Source organism: Coffea arabica, chromosome 2c (assembly GCF_036785885.1).
Source record: "Coffea arabica cultivar ET-39 chromosome 2c, Coffea Arabica ET-39 HiFi, whole genome shotgun sequence".
NCBI classification, from domain to species: Eukaryota; Viridiplantae; Streptophyta; class Magnoliopsida; order Gentianales; family Rubiaceae; genus Coffea; species Coffea arabica.
In genome coordinates this window covers 13,449,088-13,473,463 of record NC_092312.1, presented here as the reverse complement: position 1 = coordinate 13,473,463, position 24,376 = coordinate 13,449,088, and the positions used below count along the sequence as shown (strand labels likewise).

Here is a 24,376-nt window from a genome sequence, read left to right as displayed (position 1 = left end):
ATTTATGAAGAGAGAGGAATTATGGGTTATTCACACCTCGTATTTGTTTTATTTGAGTACACCAAATAATACTTTTCGGATTTCAATAAGAATCATTAACATTTAAAAGTGTTCCTCATAACAAATAAACGAAATTGAGCCATTTCTATACATCATAGCCCTAATCGCACTCCTTTCTTTCTTTCTTTATTCTCTCTTTTTACTAGATTTTTCATTCTAAAATGTATAGAAATTTCACAGCTTTAAAATTTAAAGTCCTAAAGCATTTGATGAATTAGATGGTACAGAATATAAATGAGAGGTCCCGAACTCCCGAATTTAGACTTCCTGCTTACACTTAAAAAATATATCCTAAGGCACTCTTGCGGGGAAAAGGGATCAACCCCTAGATGGTTGCCACTCGCCATGCATGGAGGTATGAGATGAGCCATTGGGTTTGTTTAGATAGAGTATTATTTAAAATAATTACTGGAGTACTTTTTATGATGCGATGTATGTGAGATAAAAAGATGATTGAAAATATAAAAAGGTGGATTGAGAAATGTATTTATAATACAAGTAAAATATTATTTGGGATAATTTGCTATTTAAACATACCCACCGCGGCTTTGAGAACGCAAGTACACGTATTAGAAACTCTCAGTTGGGTCATATAGCATTAACTTGGGAGGGCTAACCTTTGATTTTCAAAGTCCAGGTCAAACGCGAACTCTGGTGGATCATCTACTACAACTAATCCATTTGCATGAAAACTGAGAGGACATCTTGCATACTTTCCTCTTCTCTGTGCCAGTTTTGTGGACGTCTAATCTGAAGGGCTTTTCATGATTGTCATGTCTCTATTCCAACTTTCAAACTCTCCCAATTTCTCTTCCCTTTGTAACATTCGGAGTTTCTCTTCAACTGAGAATTATTAAAAAGTATGGAGCTACACGAGTAATTTCTAGTGCATTAGCACTTTCTTTATTTCTCTTTTTTTTTTTTCAAGTTCATTAACACGGTCTGTAGAAGATAGAATATTCGTTCTTGCATGATAGTTTTAAACTTATGTCTTCCAATAAGTTTTTTTCCCCTTTCCTCAAAGATTAAATGCAGAATTTCAAGCTCACTAACATAGTATTTAGAAGATGAAATCTTTGTTCTTGCACGATAGTTCTAAACTTATTTCTTCGAACAAAGTAATTTACGGTGCTTTTTTTTTTTTTGTTTGGGTTTATGAGATTTAATACATAAGTTGATTGCACTAATAGCATAATCAAGTACTAACATTTTCCCTTGTACGATAAAACGCAGTCCATGTACCCTATCTCTCCACCAACCATAACGATATCAATGCACTCAAAATTCTAGTAAACAAAGAAGTTTCTAGCCACTACAATGGTTAAAGAATTTCAATGATTGAAATTTAAGAAATAATTGTTTACACTAACAACAAATAGGAAAAAATTCACAAAACATCATTTTCAATTGCAAAAGTGGCTCCTTCCATCCAATTACGCCTAGTGTATCTGGTGGAGGGTCCAATTTGAGTTCCCTTTTCATACGCTAGCATTGCGTTTTTCAGACCATATATACCATAGGTAGCTTTAAGGATCAAGGGCACCTGCGATTGCCATTTTGTAGCTCAGATTGAGCGCCATCAGGTGATCTGGTTCGATTTGAGTCGTTCATTTTAAATTTTTAATTGTTAAAAGAAAAATTTTATTTTCGTTTTAACATTTGCAAATCCAAATATTGGCCCTTTGGTCCAATTTAGACCATCAATTGTTCCACTCGATTGCCAAAAAAAAAAAAAAAACTGCTCCTCAGGTTTAGCACTACGTGTCAAAATTTTGGTGTCATAACTTTAGATATGAGATTAATGAACTGCCAATGGAAAGATATGTATGTAGGGTTATCTGGCGACGCTGGAAATTTGTACGGTACAGCAGCATTTCCCCCCACAGGGAAACTACTTGAAGATTGATATTGCAGTCCCTCAAAAGGGGGGAAAAAAAGGAATGATAGAAAACTTTATAAACTATTTAATTATTAGTTCTTCATCTTTTTTTTTTTATTTTCCTTTTTATCTCTTAGTGATCTCAACTGTCCCTTTAGTTTATGGCTTTCCCTCTCTCAACTCCCCACCCAACGACCACAAAACCATGAAGGGAAAAAAAAAAGTTGGAATAGGATTATGAAACAATATAGCCTCCAACAATCGTGTATTTTGATAACAATAGACCATGAATAGTAATAGATAATTGTGCGTCACTAAATTAATTTGATTTACCTCTGACAATAAAATACGAATGAAAATTATCAATGATCAGGTGGGATTGGATCAAGACTCCTTAATAATTGGCTGTTCTGATATCCCATTAGGCCAATCTTCTATTTGTGGAAGTACACCTCAAAAAAGCACCAAGTACCATGTGTGTTATCATCAACCACAAACCATATGGTAGATGAGGCACGCCAGCAGGCAACTATTCTAATTTCTACATGTGGAAGAATTAGACCCGACGGCTGAAAATGGGAAGAAAGGCATGATTTAGTGGAAATCCAAGAAGGAAATTACCAGCCATTAGATATAGGAAAGGCCATCAAATTGCAGTTCCACTGAAAATTATCAACAAATTGGAATAGAGTCACTCTTAGTGATCGAGTAGTGCATCATATATGGTGCTCTTTGATGTCCTGTGATAGGCATGGCTGGTCAATTAAATGCTAAGGTTGAGGTTAACTTCTTTGTTATCGACTTTCCGAGGTTGTTTCCTAGGAACAAGAATGGAATTTCTTGGATGGTGCTGAAAATAGCTATGTAATGCTGTTCTGAATTTTAGCAATATAGCAAGTGATTTTTTTTTTCCCACTTTAAGGCTTAGATTGCATAACTTTTTCTAGTTGCAAAGAAGCATATTCAACAAACGTGTTTGAAGCAGGAAAAGAAGAGAAGCATAAGCGTATATGGCCAGTTAACGTGTTCGAAAAAACTAGAGAAATGTCAGGAGGCATAATTGCTCTTTTTCAAATGTAAGAATTAGAATAAGACTTTGCTTAATAATGCTTTAGGGAGTTCATTTAAAGAAGCCCCAAGTTTTATGTGCAAAAATTTGTAGCAAACAGTTGTATGTTTTTGTATCCCTAGCTGGTTGTTTTCTTTGAGAAAGATAAATAACCCTTACCAAAGACATGCCACTATAATAAAAGAGGTTATTTCCCATCCTCTTTTTAATAATCAAGTCATTTTTGCGCTAATTTTCATTGACCTTCAAACTATATACTTAATATTATATTGATTAAAAAACTGTTAACAAATTTGAATCAAATTAGAAAAGGTTTCGAACCCTTAACTAGAACTGGCAAAAAAGTCCAAAACCCAACAACCCGTCCATTGATTTTAAAGGATGGGTTGTGTTAGTTGGGTTATGAGTTTTATTGAGTTGGGGAAAAAAAATCCAACTTATTTATTGGGCAGGTTGAGTTTTTTTTATTTGGGCACCCAATATCCACCGTATTTAAAGTAATTTAAAACAATAAATACAAGATTCAATACACATATACCCAATCACTTGCATTTGGACATGTGTTAATGATTCATTGACCAATTTGTATTCAAAATTCTAATATATATGTTTTCAATCAATTTTTTTAAATTTTATTTAAAAGCAAAAAGAAATTCGAAATAAAAACTCATGCTTATTTTACTTTTACATCAATAGTTAAATTCACTCAACTTCTATAATAATTTATTATGCCTTTTAAGAGTATCTTGTTTTCCTCCCCTTTATTTATTTATTTATTTTTTGTGGTTGTTCTCAAGTTGCTACTTGCTTTTTTTGTTAATATTTCGTATACGTAGAATAGAGTTTTAAATTTGTTCTAATTGGATTCTTTTACTTTTCTCTAACTTGTTTTATTTCATTGTTAATAATTCCTCATCAATATTATAATACAACTAATTATATGTCTCTTACTTACATTTTTAAGCATAATATAATCTAGCATTCAATAATTTAAATACATAGAATATTACAACTTACAATAAAATATATATGAATAGTGAAAGTGTTAATAAGTTGTGACAAAAATAAGTTTCAATTAATTAGTAGTATTAAAAAGTATAAAGTAAACAAATTTTTTAGCTAATACATTTAAACGTACAATTTATTATCTAAAATTCACAATACAATCAATATAAAATATTGTTCTATTTATGATGTGTTTCTAAGGAGTTTAAGAAGTGAGTATCTGTTTGTGTGTATGAAAATATATTTATGTATGTGAAAATGTGTTTATGTGTGTGAAAAATATCTTTTCGCGTGTTAAAATTTATGTGAGAAAATTTATGTATCAAAATGCATTAATTAATTTGTTGGGCTATATTTGGATAATGGGTTTGAGGTGACCCAACTCAAAATCAACCCAATCTAAAATTATGGCGGTTTGGGTATAATCCATTTAAGTGAAAACTCAATATTAACCCGTCCAAAATCCGTCCAACCTGCTCAATTGCCAGGTACACTCTTAGCAACGGAATTACTACTAGCTAATAGGTCATCCCCCAGTTCTCATTAAAATTTTTTTTTGGCTATTCAAATTACAGAGTTCATAGAATAAATAAAAACAAGGGAACATCAAAGTACTTGAGATAAATGGCTTGCCACATGAATCAGGAGCAAATTTGTTCCATTCTCCTTTAATATATATTTCATGTTCGAACACGTATGGTCATGTTTCTGCTGCGTCATTGTAATACGAAGCAAGTTTTTTTCCGGTTTCCGCTCCTTTTGTCTGTTCTCAAATCTATGCTGTACATATGCGAGACAAATTGATTCAGTAGTTAATTAATGAGCTTCAAAAGTATCAACTATTTTCATGCACAGATGGTGGAGAGAACATGTATTTTTCTACTTTTGCAATGTTTCTCTCGATTTGAATGCTTTTCCTAGTTCGAATGACTCATTAATCATGCAGCCGGAACGTTTTCTTGTCCAAGGACTAAGGATGGAATCTTTAGATGCTGCAAAAAAAAAAAAAAAAGTATGATCTTATTGAGAGTTTGTTTGGAAGATAGTGGTCCATTTGGATGGGAGATTACTTGAAAAAAGTATGCATTTATCATGTAAGCAGAACAAATTTTGATAATTTTTTTTGCAAATCTTGATAACCAAACAGACTCGGTGGAACTGTGGAACGACACAGTAATTCAGTTCAGAATGAGTTTTTTCTACCTGGGTATTTGACAACTTTTAGGTTAATTTCTTTCATTTGTCAATTACTAGGAGGAGAGGAATGAAAGGAGAAATTGAGAAGGAAAAAGGATAAAAGTAAGAATTAAACATCTATTACGAATGAGGGGCAAATACTCTTTACAGCACGTCATGTGGACTTCTATAGAGAAACAAAGTGAAGCAAAAAAGGGAAAAAAACCGCACCTTCTTGTTTGTGTTATTTGACAAGAAAACTTTTGAGAATAAATGAATGGTTAATGGTAGTTATTGAAAAATTTATGGTCTAACTAATAACTTTTTATTCAAAATCTTGTAAATATTGCAAAACACGAATACTAGAAAATGAGAAAAAGTGCTAGAACAATTTTCAACTGTCTAGCTAAACAAACAAACACAAAGGAAAAGAATGACCAATTTATCTTCATTTTCTCTCACTTTTCTTTACAAACCAACACTCTCAAGGTTTTAGAGTATGCGAAGCAAAACATGGCACAAAGTAAACCCTAGAAGCATTCGTAGGTAAAGTCTAAATAGCCCTTGAGTATAATTCTTCCCATTAATGCAGCAACTAGGCTTCGAGAGATTTACCAGGGTACCTTTGAGAGTTACAATAAACAATGCACAGGGAAAATCTATACTTCAATCGAGCTATTATATCAAGCCTGAATTTCTCAACATAAGTCTCTCCCAACACATTACTGGCACTAATTACTTGAAATTATTCACCGAATTTCTAGGAACACAGAACAAGATGCACCCTGCAGATTCCATCCTGCAATCAATGTTCATCAAAGCAATAGATAGACCTATCTGATCAACAACTAAGATTCAAGATTCACAAATCTTGGTTTGTGATTGAGGAACAACCATGGTGGGGTGCCCTTCAACTTAGGGAGACAATTCAGGAATAGTCGACAAATACTGCATTAAAATGTACTATTACTTAAATTAATTGCCAAAATGAACAGTTAGGTATTTATCCTATCCTTAGCTTCCGTCTACATCTGTATGTATACCATGGTCCCAATAGTTAGGTTCCCCTCCAAATAACTGAATTAACAACCATTTATTCATTAGCCTTCATTTGAGAGTTGAAAACTTGGCATCTAACTTCCATAGAGTATTTTAGGTCATCCCTCACTAATTCCCCTAGGAAATTTTTCACATAAGCATGCTTCATATCCACACAAGCTTTAACTAATTGTGCCATGCCATGATATTCACTAATTCCCCTAAGAATTTCCTGATACTGTTCTAAGATTGAATCAGCGATAGCAATAATATGTTATCGCATTTGATAGTATAAAGGAAACACTACTGTCACACTTTATCCCTACTCTATTATTCGCATTTTAGACAAAGGTGGAATTGCGAAGTCGGAACCTTACATTAAAATGCGTGATATTTTAATAGGTAAATTAACGATCTAGATGGTGAAAATTCGTCTCAGGTCTTGAAAAATAATATGTATTTGTTAATTGTCATAACTGATATTTAGGTATTTGCGTCAAAAGAAACTTGTAAAAGATTACCTGTAGGCAATAAGGGTTAGGTTATTGATGTCAGATGGATCCAGAGAAAAAAATAAATAAATAAAGAAGCATAAACATGCACACACATTGGAGAAACCAAATGGAAAAATCAACAAAAACACTAGGGCAATTTTGGGATATCAAGAAACTAAGACCAAGGATAGGGGCGGTTGAAAATTTTGGTACAATTATCTGCTTGTTGTATTATTTACAATATGGTGTATTTTTATGTACTTTTATTGTACTTATAAATTTTAGTCCTGCACAGTAACTCAAATGTACGAATATAATTGTTTCTGTGAGCGGGCATCAAATTATGGACAATATATAATTGTTTCTTTGGAGGGGAACCTAACTGTACCTAAATGTAAGTAACTCAAATGCCCGCTCACAGTAACTGTACCTAAATGTAAGTAACTCAACTACATCTGCCCCAGTTCCAAGAAACTAGTCTTTTATTTTCGATACAATCAATGGACCTGTAAAATTCTCGATTTTAATTTTAAAAAAAAAACCTTTCACCATGCATTTAAGGGACAGTTTTGTGAGTCTGCATGTGCTTTCAACTCTAGTCTGCTCTCTTTGTTTTCACCTGCAAAGTCCTCTTCTTCTTTGTCTTGATTCCATTCTTTTTTAGCCTCCAAAGTCAGACATCAATACCTTATTCAAAACAAGGTTGATAAGCCCCACATAAGTTTCACTCAATCCCACTGCGATTCTTTCTTACTCATATATCACACGTCTCCTTCACAAAAACCAAACATGCCTGATCAATCTTCAACAACTAGTTGGTTCTTTACCTACACAAAGATACGTTTCTTCACCAAAATCAGACGATTCCTCCTCCTCAGAACTGCCAAGAAACAGTATAAAGCACCGGATCACTCAGAAAAATTGAGGGATTTAAGTAGCGCAAGTAAGAAAGAAGGGAAGATAGAAAAAGAAGGGATGGAGAAAGAGAATGACCAAGATGGTTGGGTGGTTTTGCAACGGTCTGTAAAGGGACTTCATTTTGGGAGGTGGGAAGAAAAAGAGTTGGCAGCTAAGGAGATTAAGAGAATAGCAAAAGAAGATTTGAAGACAAGGAAATCAATGGGTGAGCTTGGAATTATACAGCCTTTGGTTGCTATGATCGAATCAGAGGTGCTGGAGAGGCAGAGATTAGCAGTTCAAGCCTTAATTGAGCTAGCAAATGGCTCTTTCACGTAAGTTTAATAATCAGTCAAAAATTCTGATATTGTCATTTGTGCTTTAATTATGGTTTTAGTTTCTCGAATTTTGATAAGCAAATCTAATTTCATTTTTGGTATTCTGCCTTTTTTTTTTTTGGGTTGTGTTAGGCCAGGCTCGTTAAGGGGCATTTTAATCTGCATAATCTGTTTTTTTTTTTTTTTTTTTTGGTGTTTTAGATATAGTGAAAGCCAAAAAAACCGAACCCTTGAAAGCTATATTAACTAAACTGCATAACTTAATCCTTTTGTACTTAAACGGAAAAATCAATATACAGCTGCAGGAATGAACTAGGTATGCCGTATGCCTGCTGTCTAAGTTTCAGCAATATAGCCATCCCGATCTAGGCTTTTTTTTTTTTTTTTTTTCCTTCAATTTTGGTTCCATTAAAATCACGGGCCAAAACAGAGTTCGAGCCAAAACTTCTCCCAAATTTAGTCAAAGGTATTGCGCAATAATTTGATTGGAAATCAAAATGTTGGCCCCCACCCAACCACAAATCTTTTACAAACATAATAATATTCCTCTTGCACCACTAAGTCCAAAGTCATACGAGTAAACGCATTTTGTATTATGGTTGATTTTCAACCACATTGAGTATTAACTTATGATGCTCTAACTATTTTTCGAGATATGGATAGATGCAATATGGAAATTTCATCAAGATGGAAAATAGGTTCTTGTTGGTATAGTACTTGCCCGTGATCTTTCAGCTTAAGGCAGTCAATCACTAAAACAAACAAAATATACTAATTACCTGTATTAGGAATGGACTCATGCCAACCACATCAACCTGCCCTCTTTTCTGTCACTTCAATTTTTTCATTTGGTTCTTAATTCAATTGGCCCGTTGGTTTTCAAGGTGATTGTGACAAGTTAGGTGTTAAAGTTAGTGAACATATAGATTCTATAACGTGGAGTGTGTTTGAAAAGGAATTATTTGTACAAAAATTATTTATTTGTATCGTAAATATATTTTTTAATCTTTCATATGTCGCGATGTAAAAAAAAATGCTATATCAATTATTTTGAATTATCTCGTATTAGAGATCGTATCTTGTGTTTGACAATTTGGGACTAGAAGGGTGTTGGTTGGGAATTTGATGGATATAAGAAAAAAATAATAAAAAAAAAACATTGTGCAGCCAAAATTGAAATCAGATAAGCAAGTGGACACATTGTGGCAAGAGATCATTGGAGTAGGAACTACCTCAATATAAAAGGTGTCGAACCAACATGGAGCCCAGTGCCCAATTTTGACTTTAGACATGCAGACCATACAGATTGCTCGTGAAAACTTGAGGGTGGCTTTGGCTGAAATGGCTAGAATCATAGAGAAGTCTTGGGTGGCCATTAGATCAGTCTTCTGCCAAAAAAAAACGAATTCATTTGTTAGTTTGTGCGTCCAGTGTCCACTATCTTGCAACTTGCCATATTCTTCTCCAAATTCTCATCCTAAAGAAACGAAAGAAAAACAGAACTCTTTCCAACATTGATCGTTTCACAATTTCCAAGTAGTCCAAGTCCAAGCCTTCTCATGTTGACCATAAAAATCATCCTCTCAAAATCCCTCTAATTTCAGTTACTCAATATCTATCTATTTCTGCTTTTCAAGTCAAGTCAGAGTTAGTATTCATGTGATTCATTGGTGACTCTTGAGTTATGCAGTCATGACATCCAATTTCTTGGCCAACCTTCCTATGACAATGCCCGCAGGAGAACTAATTACCCATCACAAAAGAAGAAGAAGAAGCTGATTTATAACCACTTCTTGTTATTAGGTAATCGATTTTAACTTGAGCAATGAATTGTGAAGCCGCAAGATGCTGATTGCTTCCCATTGGCTACTGCACAACAAATTCCACAGTGCACACTAGTAGAAAAAAAGTTGGAAATGCAAATAATTCTTTCCCCAGAGAACTTAGATAATTTAGTATAATCCTATCTGTGTAGGGAATGTAATAACTCTGCTTTTATTGACCTGATTTCCAAGGCTCAGATGTGCATTGAAGAATCCTAACCTCATTGACTTCTAGACTGCCACATACGAATTGATATTTTTTCCTCTGGTTGTTGCATTTGGACCCCAACTCCACATTATAGAAAGACCCCACAAATCTGTAGTCGTGTGACCCCATTCCCCAGCCCCATTTTCCTATTTGTTTTGCAAGCAGTTTTTCAAAGTGATGACACCTTGAACAATCCTCCAAAACCAACCTATTTTATTTCTTAAAGGTTTTGAAAGTTACACTGGACAGAAATCGGAGGTTGTTGCAGTATTTAATTCATCAACTTTGTCTGTTCTGATTTTCAGGAACAAGTTGCTCATGGTGGAGTCAGGAATCTTATCAAAACTGCCCAAAAAAATAGACCTGTTAGATGAATCAGCATTTCAAGATTTTGCACATTTGCTCTTGTCTTTGTCATCCCTATCAAGCATTCAATTCCCTGTCTCTTCAGCAAGAATTATTCCTTTGGTAGTCTCCATTCTTGATTCGTGTTCAAGTATCGAGACAAAAATATCATGCTTGGGGACCTTGTACAATCTGTCCTCAGTACTAGACAATGCTGGCAATTTAGTAGCAAGTGGGGTGGTTAATACTCTGCTGAGGCTGTCTTCAGTAGGTGAAGCATCAGAAAAATCCCTTGCAACATTAGGAAATTTGGTGGTGACTTCGACCGGGAGGAAGGCATTGGAAAGCAGTCCGATGGTGCCAGAAAATTTGATTGAAATTCTGGCATGGGAGGAGAAACCAAAATGTCAAGAGTTATCGGCATACGTTTTGATGATTTTAGCCCATCAGAGCTCCGTGCAAAGACAGAAAATGGCCAAGGCAGGAATAGTACCTGTCCTCCTTGAAGTAGCTTTGCTAGGGAGCCCTTTGGCTCAGAAAAGAGCTCTGAAGCTATTGCAGTGGTTCAAGGATGAGAGGCAAAAGAGAATGGGGCCTCATTCAGGGCCGCAGGTGGGAAGATTGTCGATTGGATCGCCTGTAAATAAAAGGGGTGTCGATGAAGGGAAGAAATTCATGAAGAATATTGTCAAAGAGAGCTTGTATAAAAATATGGAGACGATCACTCGAAGAGCCAATGGTGCTGGAAATTCTTCAGGATTAAAGGCCTTGGTATTAAGTTCGAGTTCTAAAAGCTTGCCTTATTAAGAGGTTCATGCAAAGGTCGATTATTGTTTTCCTTCCGCTAGGGTAGTATACTGTTATCAGCAATTCCCCTAAGAATGGGACATGAGGGAACTTTTCTAAGAGAAGAAAAGGATAAAGCATCAGCTCCCATGAGATGAGAATACACTCTTTTGAGAAGAGCTTCAGTCTCTTTTTGCCTGTAGATAAGCAACCTGAGAGGATATTAACCTTTTGTCTTTAAAAGAGTCCAACTTTGAACAGGAAAAATGTGCTCGAGTTCAACATTTATACCATTGTGTTTATACATGTGCACCAAGCAAAACTCTCTACACCATAAGATTTGCACAAATTGGTTCAAGTCAGAGAAAATTCAACTCGTGAGACCCTGATTTTTAGGGTCGAAAAGACTTCTCATCATATTATAGAAATATGAAACCTAATTCAAGTGTTCTAACTTTATTATCGTAAGTCCATCATGACAGATAAAGTATCTTTCCTATCCAAAATCATTATAAAAAATGAGCACTGTGTTGTACGGCTTGCATTCGTCACCATCAGTGTTGTAATATTCTTACGAGAAATTAAGATGATGTAGAAGTTTATTCTTGGTTGAATCGTTCATTCAATCTCATTTAGAGTTAAGTGAAAAGAAATGGTAAAAAGGATTAAATGATTTTCTGAGTATCCTTGCCATTTAAGTTTGCCAAATATTAATTTTAAGCATTAATTAACATTAGCCATCAGGCAAGAGGAGCTGTTCTTCTTTCTAATTTTATTCCCATTTAATCTACATGACGATAAAGTAAAAGACTCAATTCATTTCGAGCTAATTTATGCTGGGCTAAAGCTCGAACACCAGTTTTTGGGCATGTGGGGGTCCGGGGTACACGATTGATTTGGATCTACATCTAATCTGGGCTGACAAAGCCCAATTCACCAGCCCAGTTGTTGTGGACAAGCGCCATTTGTAATTTGTAGCATGATAGCATCATCTATTTATTTCTTTTCTTGGTTCCAAATTGAATGGTAGAATTTCATTAAGAAACTAATAATCACTTGAAAAATAATCTCATCCATATATATACATATACATACATACATATATATATATATATATATGGAGAGAGAGAGAGAGAGAGAAATCAAATTAAAATAAGCTACAACATTGCAATAATGTAGTATCAATTCCACGCAAAAACAAATTCTATTATCGGAGTAATTTAAAAAAAATTATGTCAAAGCTAAATCAACCACACAATCATTATTGCGTACATAGCTTGGTTGAGATATAGGGAAAACAAAATGTTGTTTTTGGTCCTCCCAAAAAAAGTAGTATATAATTTGGAAGGTGAAGCCTAGATATCATGGACAGTCGATCCAACAAGCTTTGTTAATACCATAAAAAGTACTTGTCAATTCTTCATAAATGAATTTTTGGTATCTTTTCTCATGTCTTGTTCTTGTTGTTTTAAATTTTACAAGATTTGATTATACAGAGTGATCATAGAATTTAATCAGAACTTTTTTTTTTTTTTGTAAATTATGTATTTTAACTTTTTTTGACTATTAAAAATCTATATTCTAAAAACAATAAGCAAATAAGAATATAATCTATATTCTAAATACAAAAGCAAACAAGAATATAAAAAAAATGGTTATCCAAAATCAGAATCTTTAATCAACCAAAATAATCAATTGAGAAAAAACCATTAGCAATCTTACTTATACCATAAAAAGTACTTATAAATTCTCTATAAATGACCTTTTTTGCTATCTTTTCTTGGCGTGTTTTAGCAATTTTAAATCCAAATGGGCATTAGTGTCACTATGAAAAATTAAGTGCCATTAATATTCCTTTATTTTACTTTATTTTTAAAAAAAGAGGGAATCCCGAATCCTCTTCGTTTAAGGTTTTCTAATTTGTTTCTGAATGTGAAATATCTCTCTATTTATTACGTACTAGTCATCACTGCCTCTGAAAACTGTTACCAATCGAAGGGGTTTCTCTAGAGCCAAACCCTGCTCTCACTTTCTCTCTCTAGGGTTTACTTTCTCTCACTTAGGGTTTTATCCGTGTCTCTCAACCTCATGGATCTCTCCAAGAAACGCAAAACGGAAGAGAACGGCGGCGGTTACCCTGCGCCGACTTCCCTCATCGCCGACCCCAATGCAACCCTACCACCTTTCCCGAGCCCTTTATCGGCGGAAGACATCAGCAAAATCCTCGACCCTTTCACTAAGGAACAACTCCTTCCCATCATCCGTGCTGCCATCGTCCGCCACCCCGATGTCTTGGAAGCCGTGCGTGCTGTCGCCGACTCCGACCCGGCCCAAAGGAAACTCTTCGTTCGCGGTCTCGGTTGGGAAACCAACACCGAGAAGCTCCGGGCTGTTTTCTCAACTTACGGCGAATTGGATGAAGCTATTGTCATCAGCGATAAGAACACCGGGAAGTCGAAGGGGTATGGATTTGTTACCTTTAAGCACATTGATGCTGCTATTTTAGCGCTTAAAGAACCTAATAAGAAAATCGATGGGAGAATTACGGTTACGCAGCTCGCTGCAGCGGGTAATTCAGGGAATTCACAATCATCTGATGTGTCTTTGAGGAAGATTTATGTTGGCAATATTCCTTTTGAGATATCCTCTGAGAGGCTGTTGAGCCATTTTGCAATGTATGGGGAGATTGAGGAGGGCCCGCTTGGATTTGATAAGCAGACTGGAAAGGTCAAAGGTTTTGCCTTTTTTGTTTATAAGACGGAAGAAGGAGCGAGAGCTTCATTGATGGAGCCAAACAAGGTTATTGATGGGCATGTCGTGGTGTGTAAATTGGCTACTGATAATAAAAAGATGAAGCAGCCCCAAAATGTTGGGCCTGGTGGTGGAATGCCGGGGATGCCGAATGCCGTTCCTGGAGGAATTCCCAGTGATGGGAGTTATGGGGTTCATGGTGGTGGATATGGGCCATATGGAGGGTATTCTGGTCCTGGATTGCAGCAGCCGCCACAGCCTCAGCAACAGCCAGGGATGATTCAGGCTCCACAGCTGAATGCCGGGGTTGGCGGGCCTGGGGGTTTTGGGCAAGGGACTGGCTTTGGGGGATATGGGCAGGGTGGCGGACAGTATGGTGGTGGTGGAGGAGCAGGGTCTGGGGAGTATGGCGGTGTTGGTGGATTGAATAGCGCTGGTGGAGGGTACAGGATGCCTCCCACCTCAGGTGGGATGCCAACATCTGGAGGGTATGCTGATGCTGGGAATTATACTTTATCATCATCTTACCCATCGCAGATAAACCCACAAGGAGGAGGACCTAGGGTTCCACCAGGTGGGATGTACCAGGGCATGCCACCCTACTATTGAGGTAACTCTTTGTTATGATATTTCCTTTTAGTTTATTTTTTTCATTTAGTTATTCGTCTTTGCTAAGTGTTTGCTGTTTTCCCTTAGTGTTGTAGCTTGTTATGAAGGATAATCATTGAGCATATGTTTTGTAGTTTTCCTCTGTCTTTGCCTTTCCTCCAGTGTTTGGTGTTGCACTTGTTCCTTTTCCTTTTCATGTGTGTTTTGTTCTTTATTGGGTGCTTGTTTTATATCTTTTAAGCTTTCCTGTTCCCGTGGCTTATTATGATTGATTACGAGTCATTTATATTTGAAATGTGGTAATATCTGGGTCACCTTGAATTCGATCATGTAACGGCTGGAGATTTTCTCCCATCTTTCTAAGTTTTTACCCCTTCTTTTTTTTATGCACGTTTGAGTGATTGCTTGTGCTTGTACTTTTGCATGTATGATGTAACTGTTGTTTTATTAGTGCCCGAAATACTCCTGCTTTGCCTGTGCTTAGCAGGGCATAACAACTAACCTCCTGCCTTACCTATAGTTGATTGTTTAGGTTGCAAAAGTAAAGCTTGTAGCTGCTTTTGGAATCTCTATGTGGTTGAAGATTAGTGACTTGCATTCCAATTCTTTCTAGTGAATCCAAGTTATTTCTTTCATAACCTTCTGTCATTAGTTTGGACAGCATGTTATATTTTGACTTGTTGAAGAATGAGCTCACCCTATTTTGCAGTTATTATCAGCATGTCTTTGTAGTTTAATAGCAATAAAAAAAATCATCAAATTACTTGTGAAGTAGTTTTGATTTTCATTCTGCTCCACCTTTTTGAGCTTTGAGTTTGGTCATTTTATGTGCTGACTGTCTTGCTGTTTGCGTGTAGTTTTCCCTTGTTGGAGTCCCATGTCTGGCAAGGTGAGTGAATATGCCTTACATGAAATTATACTTTCTTTGCGCTAACAAGCCCTGTACCAAAAAAAAACTCATTTTTAATTTGTAAGGGGCCTTTTGTCAACAGCTCATAATAAGGTATAAACACATTTTTTTGGGGAACGAGATCTAATTTTGAAAGCAGGCATTGGGTTGCTTTTTTTTATATAGCCTTGAGCTTTTCAAAACAATACAGCTTTTTAGGTTTCAACGATTTTATAAGATTGAACTTTAACAATTTCAAATGAGCTGCATGTAGTGTATTTTAAGTGTTGAAAACGAGCCTTGAATCTCACCTTTACTTCTGTTGATGTCTTCTCTCTAACCTTTCTGGATGTACAAGTTCATTTGCACACGTGCTATATTTTTTCCTTTTTTTTTTGTAGATTATGTCAGCAAACTTGTTTATGTTGAAATTCTATTAATGGATTGAGTTGATGCATGGGTATCTGTTCAGGTGTTTGAGAGCTTGGGCGCAAATGCTTTATATGGTTGTGGTGATTTCAGTGATTGCAGACAATGATATCTTTGGTTGATAAATGGACTGCTGTACATCTGTTGCTGCTTCACTCTATCTGCTCCTTGTGGAAATGTGGCCATTACTTGATATTTGCTAGAGTTAGGCTAGTTCTTGGTTTTACTTGAGGAAGTTGCTGTATTACGTGACTTTACTGGATTGTGGAATGTTTCTTGTAGTAGCGTTCTTCTCTAATATAATTATAGTTGTTACTGGTATTTTTATTGTTTGTTATTGAAATTAAAAAAAAAGCTGATTTGTACTTCTTCATATCATTTTATCTTATTCTTTTTCTTTTGTTTTGGTGCTCTTTTTGAACTGTTAAATCTGTTATTAATCTGCTCCCCCTTAACACCGAACCCCAAAGTTTTTGTGATGTGGTAGATGTTGGCTTTTGCAAATATGTTGAGATTGCATTTGCCAATGCTACTTTCTTTTCTCTTCCTTGACTACCATTTCCTAGTCCATCTGTGAAAGAAGTTATTATTAATTGAATACGCATATCTCAGTGTCCTTTCTACACCTAAATTGGGTGAGTCAATAGAATGGCTGTTGACTAGGGAGTTAAAATGATGGTCTAAAATTTTGTCAATAATCGTTGTTTTGACTTGATAGAAAACTTTTGATAAGACTTGTAGCAACATATGATCCAGCAGTCCAGCAAATCTTATATATTCCTGCCTGCCTGTTACTGTCAATTGGTTTCATTATTGCCCTTCCTCTACCACCTTCATCACCTTTCCATTGCTGCCATTCCAAAGTCCCCATTTACAACTATCAGCTCCTTTCTTTTCTCTCTGGGATTGAGAGCCACCAATACCTCATCAACAGGTATCTGATCCACAAAAAAGATCTCAGCTTCCACTAATTTTGCTTCTCTGTCACGCTGCCAGTAAATTTATCCAACCTTCCACATCTTTATTATGTCATGTTGCGTGTCCTACTACCACCAGCATGTGTTCCATTCTTATATCATTTTCCTTTTATGATCCTCAGCTAACCACTGGTTGCCATCAACTTGCTTTCATTCTTAATCCCATCTGGTATAACCAATGGTTTGTTTTCCACTCTTATTTTGCAGTCGTCTCTAGCTCTGATCTCCTTTTGCTGGGCTCGTGTCAGCAGTTCATAATGTTTCTTTGGATTTATTTTAGGAAAATAAGAGGAAGAGAAAGATGGTATAAAGGAGGAATTAGGAGGTTCTAATTAATCTGCTTTTTGAGTTTTTATTTTTAAATTGTGTTTTAATTTTTTAATAACAACCACAATACATTAATTCAACTGGGCTGGAAGGGCACTTGTGTATATCTTTCAATAAGCTCTGCTAATGTCATGATGGTAGGTGGCTGTTTTGTTTGACCTCTTCGTTAAAAGGTTTACATATATTTGGGAAACTAAAAGGGGCTAAATGTAGTACACTGTCTATAGTATCTTTTTCTTTGGTTATAAATTTTGGTGTTTCTTTCTTATTAGCATTTTGTTAAGATCAGATATAATTATGTGTGACCCTCTTTGCTGAGGAAAATTATGATTTAGGTAATTGTTTTTTGTTGGATAATACAAAAGGGGCTGCTTCCTGATTGGTTTTTAGAGCAGTGGGAATTGGAAATGTGAAAGTCAGGTGAAGAATGTGTTGTTCTTATACAAATGCACATATTTATGGTGACGTTTTTAGTGTCTCTTTACAGATGCATAAGTTCACATGAAGTAGATGAATATTCCTTTGTGACTTGACTTGGTGATATCTAATGTGAATTGCATTGGTGCCACATGCTGTAGGAGCATGTTCGTTTTGACGACTGGTGTTAATAGTTCAAAACCTTATTCTTATTGAGAAAGTTTTAATGGAAAGATGTCAATACTGACTTTTTGTTCTTTTACTTTGCATCATTGGCTATGCCTTGCGTGTTTAATACATTCTCTAACTCACCTTATCTTCCGTAATCTGACTTGTGGCCTTTAAGTTTGTACTGGATCTGGATATGCAACATAGGTGTTACTTTGTTTCTTTCGCTTGTGTTTGGGCAGTCTTATGTTTTAGAGTGTGAAAACTGTGTGATTAGGGATGAGAGTCCAGGCATACTTTATTGCACTGCTCCTTGGATTTTAATGATCATGTCTTTGAAGCAACTAAAAGAATGGGGAAGTGTTGATGTTCCCTTTGTAGTTATGCTTGCATCCCCACAGATGAATTCACTCGAACATTTATACATTGATAGCTTTGTTCTCTTGGGCTTTATAAGTGGATTTTGTATCTGAGCTCTTTCCATTTTATTTCTAGTTTTTGATTGATGTGTCTATCCGGGTTGTCGAGGTAGGTCAGACTTAAATCCTTGGTCTGAAAAGTGCCTATGCATGACCAGCTTTACTGAGTGCTAAAGCAATTATAAGAGCGGCATCTGTTGTAATACACTTAGCTGTCTGCTTGTGAGCATTTGCAAAGGAACAATGTCCAAGTTTTCTTTAATGTGGATGAGGCCACTCATTTCAATTGTTTGCTTTCCCTCCGTGTAATATAGTGAATTCTATTTATATCTAAGTACATTCAAGTTCGAAGCTATACCATACGCAGGCAGAGATGCTTACATCTGAGCTCGATGCCTCTGGATATTTCATATTTTTTGCTGGGGGACTGGTGCCATGAGAGTGTTGGTAGTTTGTGGAGCTACTGGACACCAAAATGCCTGTGGTACCTGCAAAAGTATAACTTGTAATCCATCTGCCTTGCCAAAATTGTTGCCCCTGCAGCTAATGACTTGAAGCCCGTCACATTCTGACACACTTATGAGCAGGACTTGAGCAATAGATAGAAATGCCTGTGATACCTGCAAAAGGGAAACTTTGTAATCGTTTCTGCCTCTGCCAAAATTGACGCCCCTGCAGCTAATGAATTGAAGCCTGGTCACTATCGTTGAGACTTATGAGCAGGATTCAAGCATAGATAGATACGTATGCCTGTGGTTCTTGCTCGGGGAAATTTTGATTTGTTTGCCCGTCTCAGTTCATAAAAGAACAGGTTGTGTTGTAACATTTCAAGTACTGCTGTGTACTTGGTCAGTGTAAAAACATCTTGCCATTGACAATTAGATGTATGTGGAAGCAAAAGCTGTATAAGTTGCTCATAGCGGCCTTTTAGGTTTTAGGCAGACTGAATCTGTAACTTGTACGAAAGCCTCGAGTAAATTATCCAACAAAGTTAACTATTGGGAGGAATTGACTACTCGGTACTCTTCTTGGCCGTTCAGTCTTTTTGCATGCTAGGGAGTCATTTTGTAGCAATAGTTCTTTGGGATTCTTTTTGGTCTGACGGTCCTGCATATTAATTGCTCAACTTGATGTTGTCAACTTGTCATTCACGATTGAAGTCACACCGTGAGAGGTTAGAACTCTCGGCATATGAAATAGTTGCCTCGGAGGTCTCTTTAGTTAACGGGGTTGTTTTACATGATCTCATGATTAATCCTGTTTTTATTTTGTCTGGACGCCAAAAGGGCAATGAATATATATATGATACGTATTTACCTGTAGCCAGCAACGATATGGTGGCAGCGATTTACTGCTACGTGAACGCTTGCTTGTCCGAGTATGCCGCAATCTAATACTCACAAAAGCAAGTGTAAACCAAAGAGGGTATGCTACTTAAGTTGCCTACTTCCAACTTCATAATGGTTCGACAAGTTGCACTAGTATGCAAATGAAAATATTACACCCACCCAAAAAGAAATCTGATTACTTGTGATTGTTGTTTGTGTCCATTTGTTCTTAAATTGAATCTGCAAGAAAGACAACTTTTATTTTTCTGAGTTCATTTAAAGCACCTCTTGCGTCTAGGCGCTGCTCTGGTGATTCAGCACTGCACCTCAAGGCCAATTCCATGACCGATAATGCACATTGCACCTTTTTGTTTGAATTTTCGTCCCTCAGAGTAATTAGGTTGCTATCAATGAAATGGGTTGCTGAATTTTGCAGCGCATCCATCACCCAGTCCTTCAATCCGCAATCTTCGCCAAACATTTCATCAGTTGGCCTCTTTCTTGTAAAGGTTTCCATCAAAAGAATACCAAAGCTGTAGAGATCACACCTTGTGGATACTACACCCTCAAATCCATACTCTACATTAAAAAAAAAAAAATATCGAAGTCGTATCATCTTTGTCAACCAGAGCAGTTAAGACTTGGGGACATGAACAGAACTACAATAAGAGCAAGAACTTCCAGATTAGGATAGTAAAGGTGCATAAGTCTAAGTTCTATTGGTAGAAGTTTTATTTACCTGGTGCAATATAGCCAATTGTTGCGAGTGTCTTTGTTTGTGCTGTAATTTCACCTCCACCAAGTAACTTGGAAATTCCAAAATCGCTCAGGTGACCTGTCATATCTTCATCTAGCAAAACATTGCCAGGCTTTAGATCACAGTGCACAACTGGAGATGAATAACCATGATGCAGATAATCCAATGCAGAAGCTACATCGATCATGATATCTAATCTTTGCAAGAAATCCAAGGAACAGTCGTAAGAATGCAACCATTCCTCTAGGCTCCCATTGGGCATATAATCTAAGATTAAAGCTTTGAAATCTGGGTTGGAGCAGCTACTGATGACTTTAACTAGATTTCTGTGCCGAAGATTGCGCAGAACTTCACATTCTGCTTCAAAACTTTTGAATCCTCCTTCTGACTGCAAACTGAAAACCTTTACTGCGAATGGTGCCCCATCCTCCAGAACCCCTTTGTAAACTGAACCATAACCCCCTATTGCAATCAAATTGCTTTCACTGAAGTCATTAGTTGCCTGCTGGAGTTCACGGTAAGATACCCTTTCATGCAAAATCGTGGGGAATAACTCCACTTCAGAGGTATTTGCCCTCTTTCTCCTCTTCTTCAAGATAGCCAACAAAATGGTGATGAGGATAATCATCAATGCTGATGGTATCAGAGTGTATGCCACTAGACGCAACCTTTTCTTCTTTGATCCATGTGGTGAATGGACGGTGCAAGGAGGGAAGTGCAATGAAGGAGGACCTCCACATAATGCTTTATTTGACATAAAAGATTCATATGTGAAGTTGGCGAAAGAACCATTTAATGGAATCCTTCCCTGTAGCTCATTGAATGACACATTGAAATATTTTAACTGCAAAAGCGATTCCAATGATGTAGATATTTCGCCTGTGAAGTTGTTATTAGATAGATCTAATAATTGCAAACTTAACAGGTTGCTGAATGTCTCTGGGATAGGACCTTGTAATTCATTATGTGCCAATGTGAGACTGATCAAGTTCTGGAGACCTCCTAGTGTTGTTGGAATGTTACCTGAAAATTCGTTCTCTGCCAAGTCAATGTCTAATGCAGCCTTCAGATTCCCAACTTCGGGTGGTATATCACCAATGAAAGAGTTTGAGCTGATCTCTAAATATAACAAGTCTTTCAGCCTTCCAAGGCTTGCTGGGAATGTGGAGTTCAGTCTGTTGGAGTACAAATAAAGTTCTCTTAGAGAAGTTATATTTCCAAAGCAATCTGGCACCTGACCACTGAATTGATTTCTGCTCAACTGTACTATAGCTAAATGCCTCAAAGTGCACAGATGGTTCGGAATGGACCCTGATATTCTGTTATCTTGAAGATCTAATCCTTGAAGATTTGATAACCCTTTGAGGGTATCTGGAAGTGGTCCAGTGAAGCTGTTGTTACCAAGACTCAACAGTAACAGACTGCTAAGGTTACCAATTTCATGTGGAATATTGCCCTTAATTCCACATAATATTGCATAAAAGTTTTGAAAAGAGCTACTAAAATTGCCTATGGTAGGAGGAAGTTCCCCACTTAAGGGGTTTTCTGATATGCTTAGAAACCTTAAATTTCTGCATTTTGTCAAAGATGTAAGAAAGCTGAACTCTGACGGAGAATCAGAAGTGAAATGGTTTCGTTGAATATTAAGATACTCAAGGAACCTCAAACTGCCAAGTGATGTAGGAATTGAACCAGTAAATTGGTTCTGTCCGAGTTCCAACTGACTTAATTTTGTAAGATTTGAGATCGAGTCAAGAACAACTCCACTTAGTTTATTACCACCAAGTAATAACCCTTCAAGGTTCGGCAGCTGTTGGTCTATATTAGGTGGAATACTCCCTGAAAGGTTATTCAATGTAAATGAGATATTTGTCAAGGTTGAAATGTTAAATATAGATTTGGGAATGGGACCACTTAAGAAATTCATAGTGAGGTCCAAAGTCCGTAATTTCTGAAGATTGCCAAATTCTGCTGGAACTGGGCCTGCCAAAATTTGAGAATACACAAAAATTAGTTTAAGCAAATGCGGGCTGCAACTGAGTATTTGTCTCGAGTGTAAGTCAGTAATTACCATTCAGCAAACAAAACGCCATGTGCAACACCTCTAGATTCAGGAGATTTCCTATCCCTGGTGGAACTGCACCTGCAATTGTTTGCACGTAAATAATGAAAAATGGAAACCCAAAAATGTCACATGCCAATCAGTTTCTACGGAAAAGGCTGATTCCAGCAAATCTAAATTGGGAACTTCAATATTCTTCCATGGAGGAAAAAGGAGGTCATTATACCATCATGTCAGCAATTATAGAACCAGGAACGTTTTCTGCATGATTCAATGATTATGAAATCGCAAGCATGAAAGGCTAGATATATAGGAAAAAGTATGGCTGACACCCCGCCCCAACAGTTATTATCTCTTTTTTGACAATGCATAATACTTGTTTGAGATAAACTTCAAGAGAAACTATGGACATAGAGAGCTTATATACATTCAGAATTAGTTAATAAAACACAGCTGACGCTCATGAAGACACGTACCTTCAAACATGTTATATCCACAACGCAATCTGCTTAACATTGTTAAGTTTCCAACCTCTCTTGGTATTTGTCCACTGAAATTATTCATGGACAGTAATAGACTTTGAAGCTCCGTGCAATTCTTGAATCGTGAAAGAATCTGGCCTGATAATAGGTTTCTTGATAGATATATTCCTTGAAGCTTTGGAAGCTTAGTGCAGATGTTCATGGGAAGAGTACCGCTTAAGCTGTTGTTGGTCAAAGTAATTACTTGCAACGACGAAATATTGAAAAGGGTCCGCGGTATAGACCCCATAAGCTCGTTATCTTGCAAATCTAAGATCTTCAAATTGCCAAGATTACCAATTTCTTCAGCTATAATACCTTCCAATTGACTGTAAGGAATTCTCATGTCCTCCAATTTGGAAGCGTTGAACAGGGAACTTGGAAGAATACCTGTGAAACTGTTATTTGCCAAATATAAGTATTGAAGATTAGGCAGAAAACCAAGCCATGAAGGAACCCCTCCACTGAACTTGTTGAAGCTGAAATTGATATAACTGAGTCTCTGCAGATGTACCAGCTCCTCAGGCAAGTTGCCTTGGAAATCATTGCCACTGATGTCGATTGAATTGAGAAAAGAGAGGTTTGCGACTTGTGGAGGAATGTTACCTTGAAGGCCTAGATGAGAAATGTTCAGGGCCACTACTCTTTGGTGGAGAGACGAGCATTTCACTCCAGTCCAGTTGCACACTGGGATTTGGTATATCCAGCTTCTTGACAACACATCTGATGGATCAAATGTAACATGGGATTTTAAGGCACGAAGTGCAGATTGGTCAGTTGTGATGGTCTTGGTTCGTGCTATGGAAGTCCTAAGGAGACATAATATTACCACAAGATGAAAAACCAAGCAGGTCCTGTCCATGTTAACTGGCAAGTTGACAACATGTAAGTTTCTAGGACTCATGATATATCTCTTATTTGCATATATTTGCGTTTGATGTGAGAAGATATGGAGCAGAATAGAGCATATTGTGGTCGAAATTCATCAGAGATATGTTTGGATATATATCTTTAGGCAGGACGATTGTGGTTACGTCTTGGCCAATCAAAGAAGAGCGCAAATACAATTTGGAAAGGAGTTTGACAGGAATTGGAGAGGTTTTTTCCTATCAACTATCAGCGTTTTCCTAGAAAGGAGAAAACAGAATATCCAAGGAACTATTCAATTTCCCTTCATAAGCGTTCTTCTTAGAAGATGAGTGGCTAGTTTTCTAGTCCAGTTCAATGTTCCATCTCCATCATTGGTTTTGACAAGTAATATTTGTTATTTGTAATTCCCTCGTATTCAAGTACTTATTTTTCCTTTCTTTTAATTCTTATGGAATTGATTACTGTTCTCGCTTATTGAAGTGGTTTTTGAGATTGCATATATTTTCCTTCAAAAAAAGATTGCATATATGGTTTTTAGTTATTTCCAATCCGTAATTTACTAGTACTAGGGAGAAATAAGTCAAGTTAAATAGTTTAAACTTTCAAACATTTGTTTGGAATAAATTTTGTATTCTTTGTTTTAAGGCTGTTATTGAGTGAATGAGAATTGCTTTCAAATATTGAATTTGCTTGATACTAAAAGTTAGGTTTGGCGTTGGGTGCCGGGGAAGTGT

The 24,376-nt window shown here is 36.6% G+C and overlaps 3 protein-coding genes across 9 annotated transcripts; 2 read left to right on the top strand and 1 right to left on the bottom strand.

Moving 5' to 3' along the window:
- Nucleotides 1–7,141: 7,141 nt before the first annotated feature.
- On the top strand, nt 7,142–11,424 carry LOC113726148 (U-box domain-containing protein 45-like). The gene is made up of 2 exons (XM_027249698.2): nt 7,142–7,953; nt 10,293–11,424. The coding sequence occupies exons 1-2, from the start codon at nt 7,511–7,513 to the stop codon at nt 11,137–11,139; spliced, it is 1,290 nt and encodes a 429-aa protein (XP_027105499.1). The 5' UTR covers nt 7,142–7,510; the 3' UTR covers nt 11,140–11,424.
- Nucleotides 11,425–13,055: 1,631 nt separating this feature from the next.
- Nucleotides 13,056–19,112, top strand: LOC113726147 (UBP1-associated protein 2C-like). Of its 3 annotated transcripts, XM_027249695.2 has the most exons (3): nt 13,057–14,479; nt 15,336–15,367; nt 15,840–16,117. In XM_027249695.2, exon 1 carries the CDS (start codon nt 13,207–13,209, stop codon nt 14,476–14,478), a length of 1,272 nt encoding a protein of 423 aa, XP_027105496.1. In that variant the 5' UTR covers nt 13,057–13,206; the 3' UTR covers nt 14,479; nt 15,336–15,367; nt 15,840–16,117. The 3 variants fall into 3 exon arrangements, with proteins under 3 accessions (XP_027105498.1, XP_027105496.1, XP_027105497.1); XM_027249697.2 differs by lacking the exons at nt 15,336–15,367; nt 15,840–16,117 and adding an exon at nt 18,472–19,112 and having other exon boundaries at nt 13,056–14,479; XM_027249696.2 differs by lacking the exon at nt 15,336–15,367.
- LOC113726146 (uncharacterized) lies at nt 18,318–23,804 on the bottom strand. 5 transcript variants are annotated; one of them, XM_072074473.1, is made up of 7 exons: nt 23,379–23,792; nt 22,728–23,170; nt 22,261–22,332; nt 20,172–22,172; nt 19,718–20,011; nt 19,422–19,494; nt 18,318–18,724 (listed from the first exon to the last, which is right to left on the bottom strand). In XM_072074473.1, the coding sequence occupies exons 1-7, from the start codon at nt 23,435–23,437 to the stop codon at nt 18,682–18,684; spliced, it is 2,985 nt and encodes a 994-aa protein (XP_071930574.1). In that variant the 5' UTR covers nt 23,438–23,792; the 3' UTR covers nt 18,318–18,681. The 5 variants fall into 5 exon arrangements, with proteins under 5 accessions (XP_071930574.1, XP_071930571.1, XP_071930572.1 ...); XM_072074470.1 differs by having other exon boundaries at nt 22,728–23,795; XM_072074471.1 differs by lacking the exon at nt 19,422–19,494 and having other exon boundaries at nt 22,728–23,794.
- Between the last annotated feature and the right edge of the window lie 572 nt (nt 23,805–24,376).

Coding starts and splice junctions, on each gene's coding strand:
- LOC113726147 (XM_027249697.2), top strand. CDS start 13,207: ATGGATCTCTCCAAGAAACGCAAAACGGAAGAGAACGGCGGCGGTTAC.
- LOC113726148 (XM_027249698.2), top strand. CDS start 7,511: ATGCCTGATCAATCTTCAACAACTAGTTGGTTCTTTACCTACACAAAG. Junction 7,954..10,292: donor CTAGCAAATGGCTCTTTCAC/GTAAGTTTAATA, acceptor TCTGATTTTCAG/GAACAAGTTGCTCATGGTGG.
- LOC113726146 (XM_072074470.1), bottom strand. CDS start 23,676: ATGAGTCCTAGAAACTTACATGTTGTCAACTTGCCAGTTAACATGGAC. Junction 22,333..22,727: donor TGGATATAACATGTTTGAAG/GTACGTGTCTTC, acceptor AAACAATTGCAG/GTGCAGTTCCACCAGGGATA. Junction 22,173..22,260: donor GGCGTTTTGTTTGCTGAATG/GTAATTACTGAC, acceptor AAATTTTGGCAG/GCCCAGTTCCAGCAGAATTT.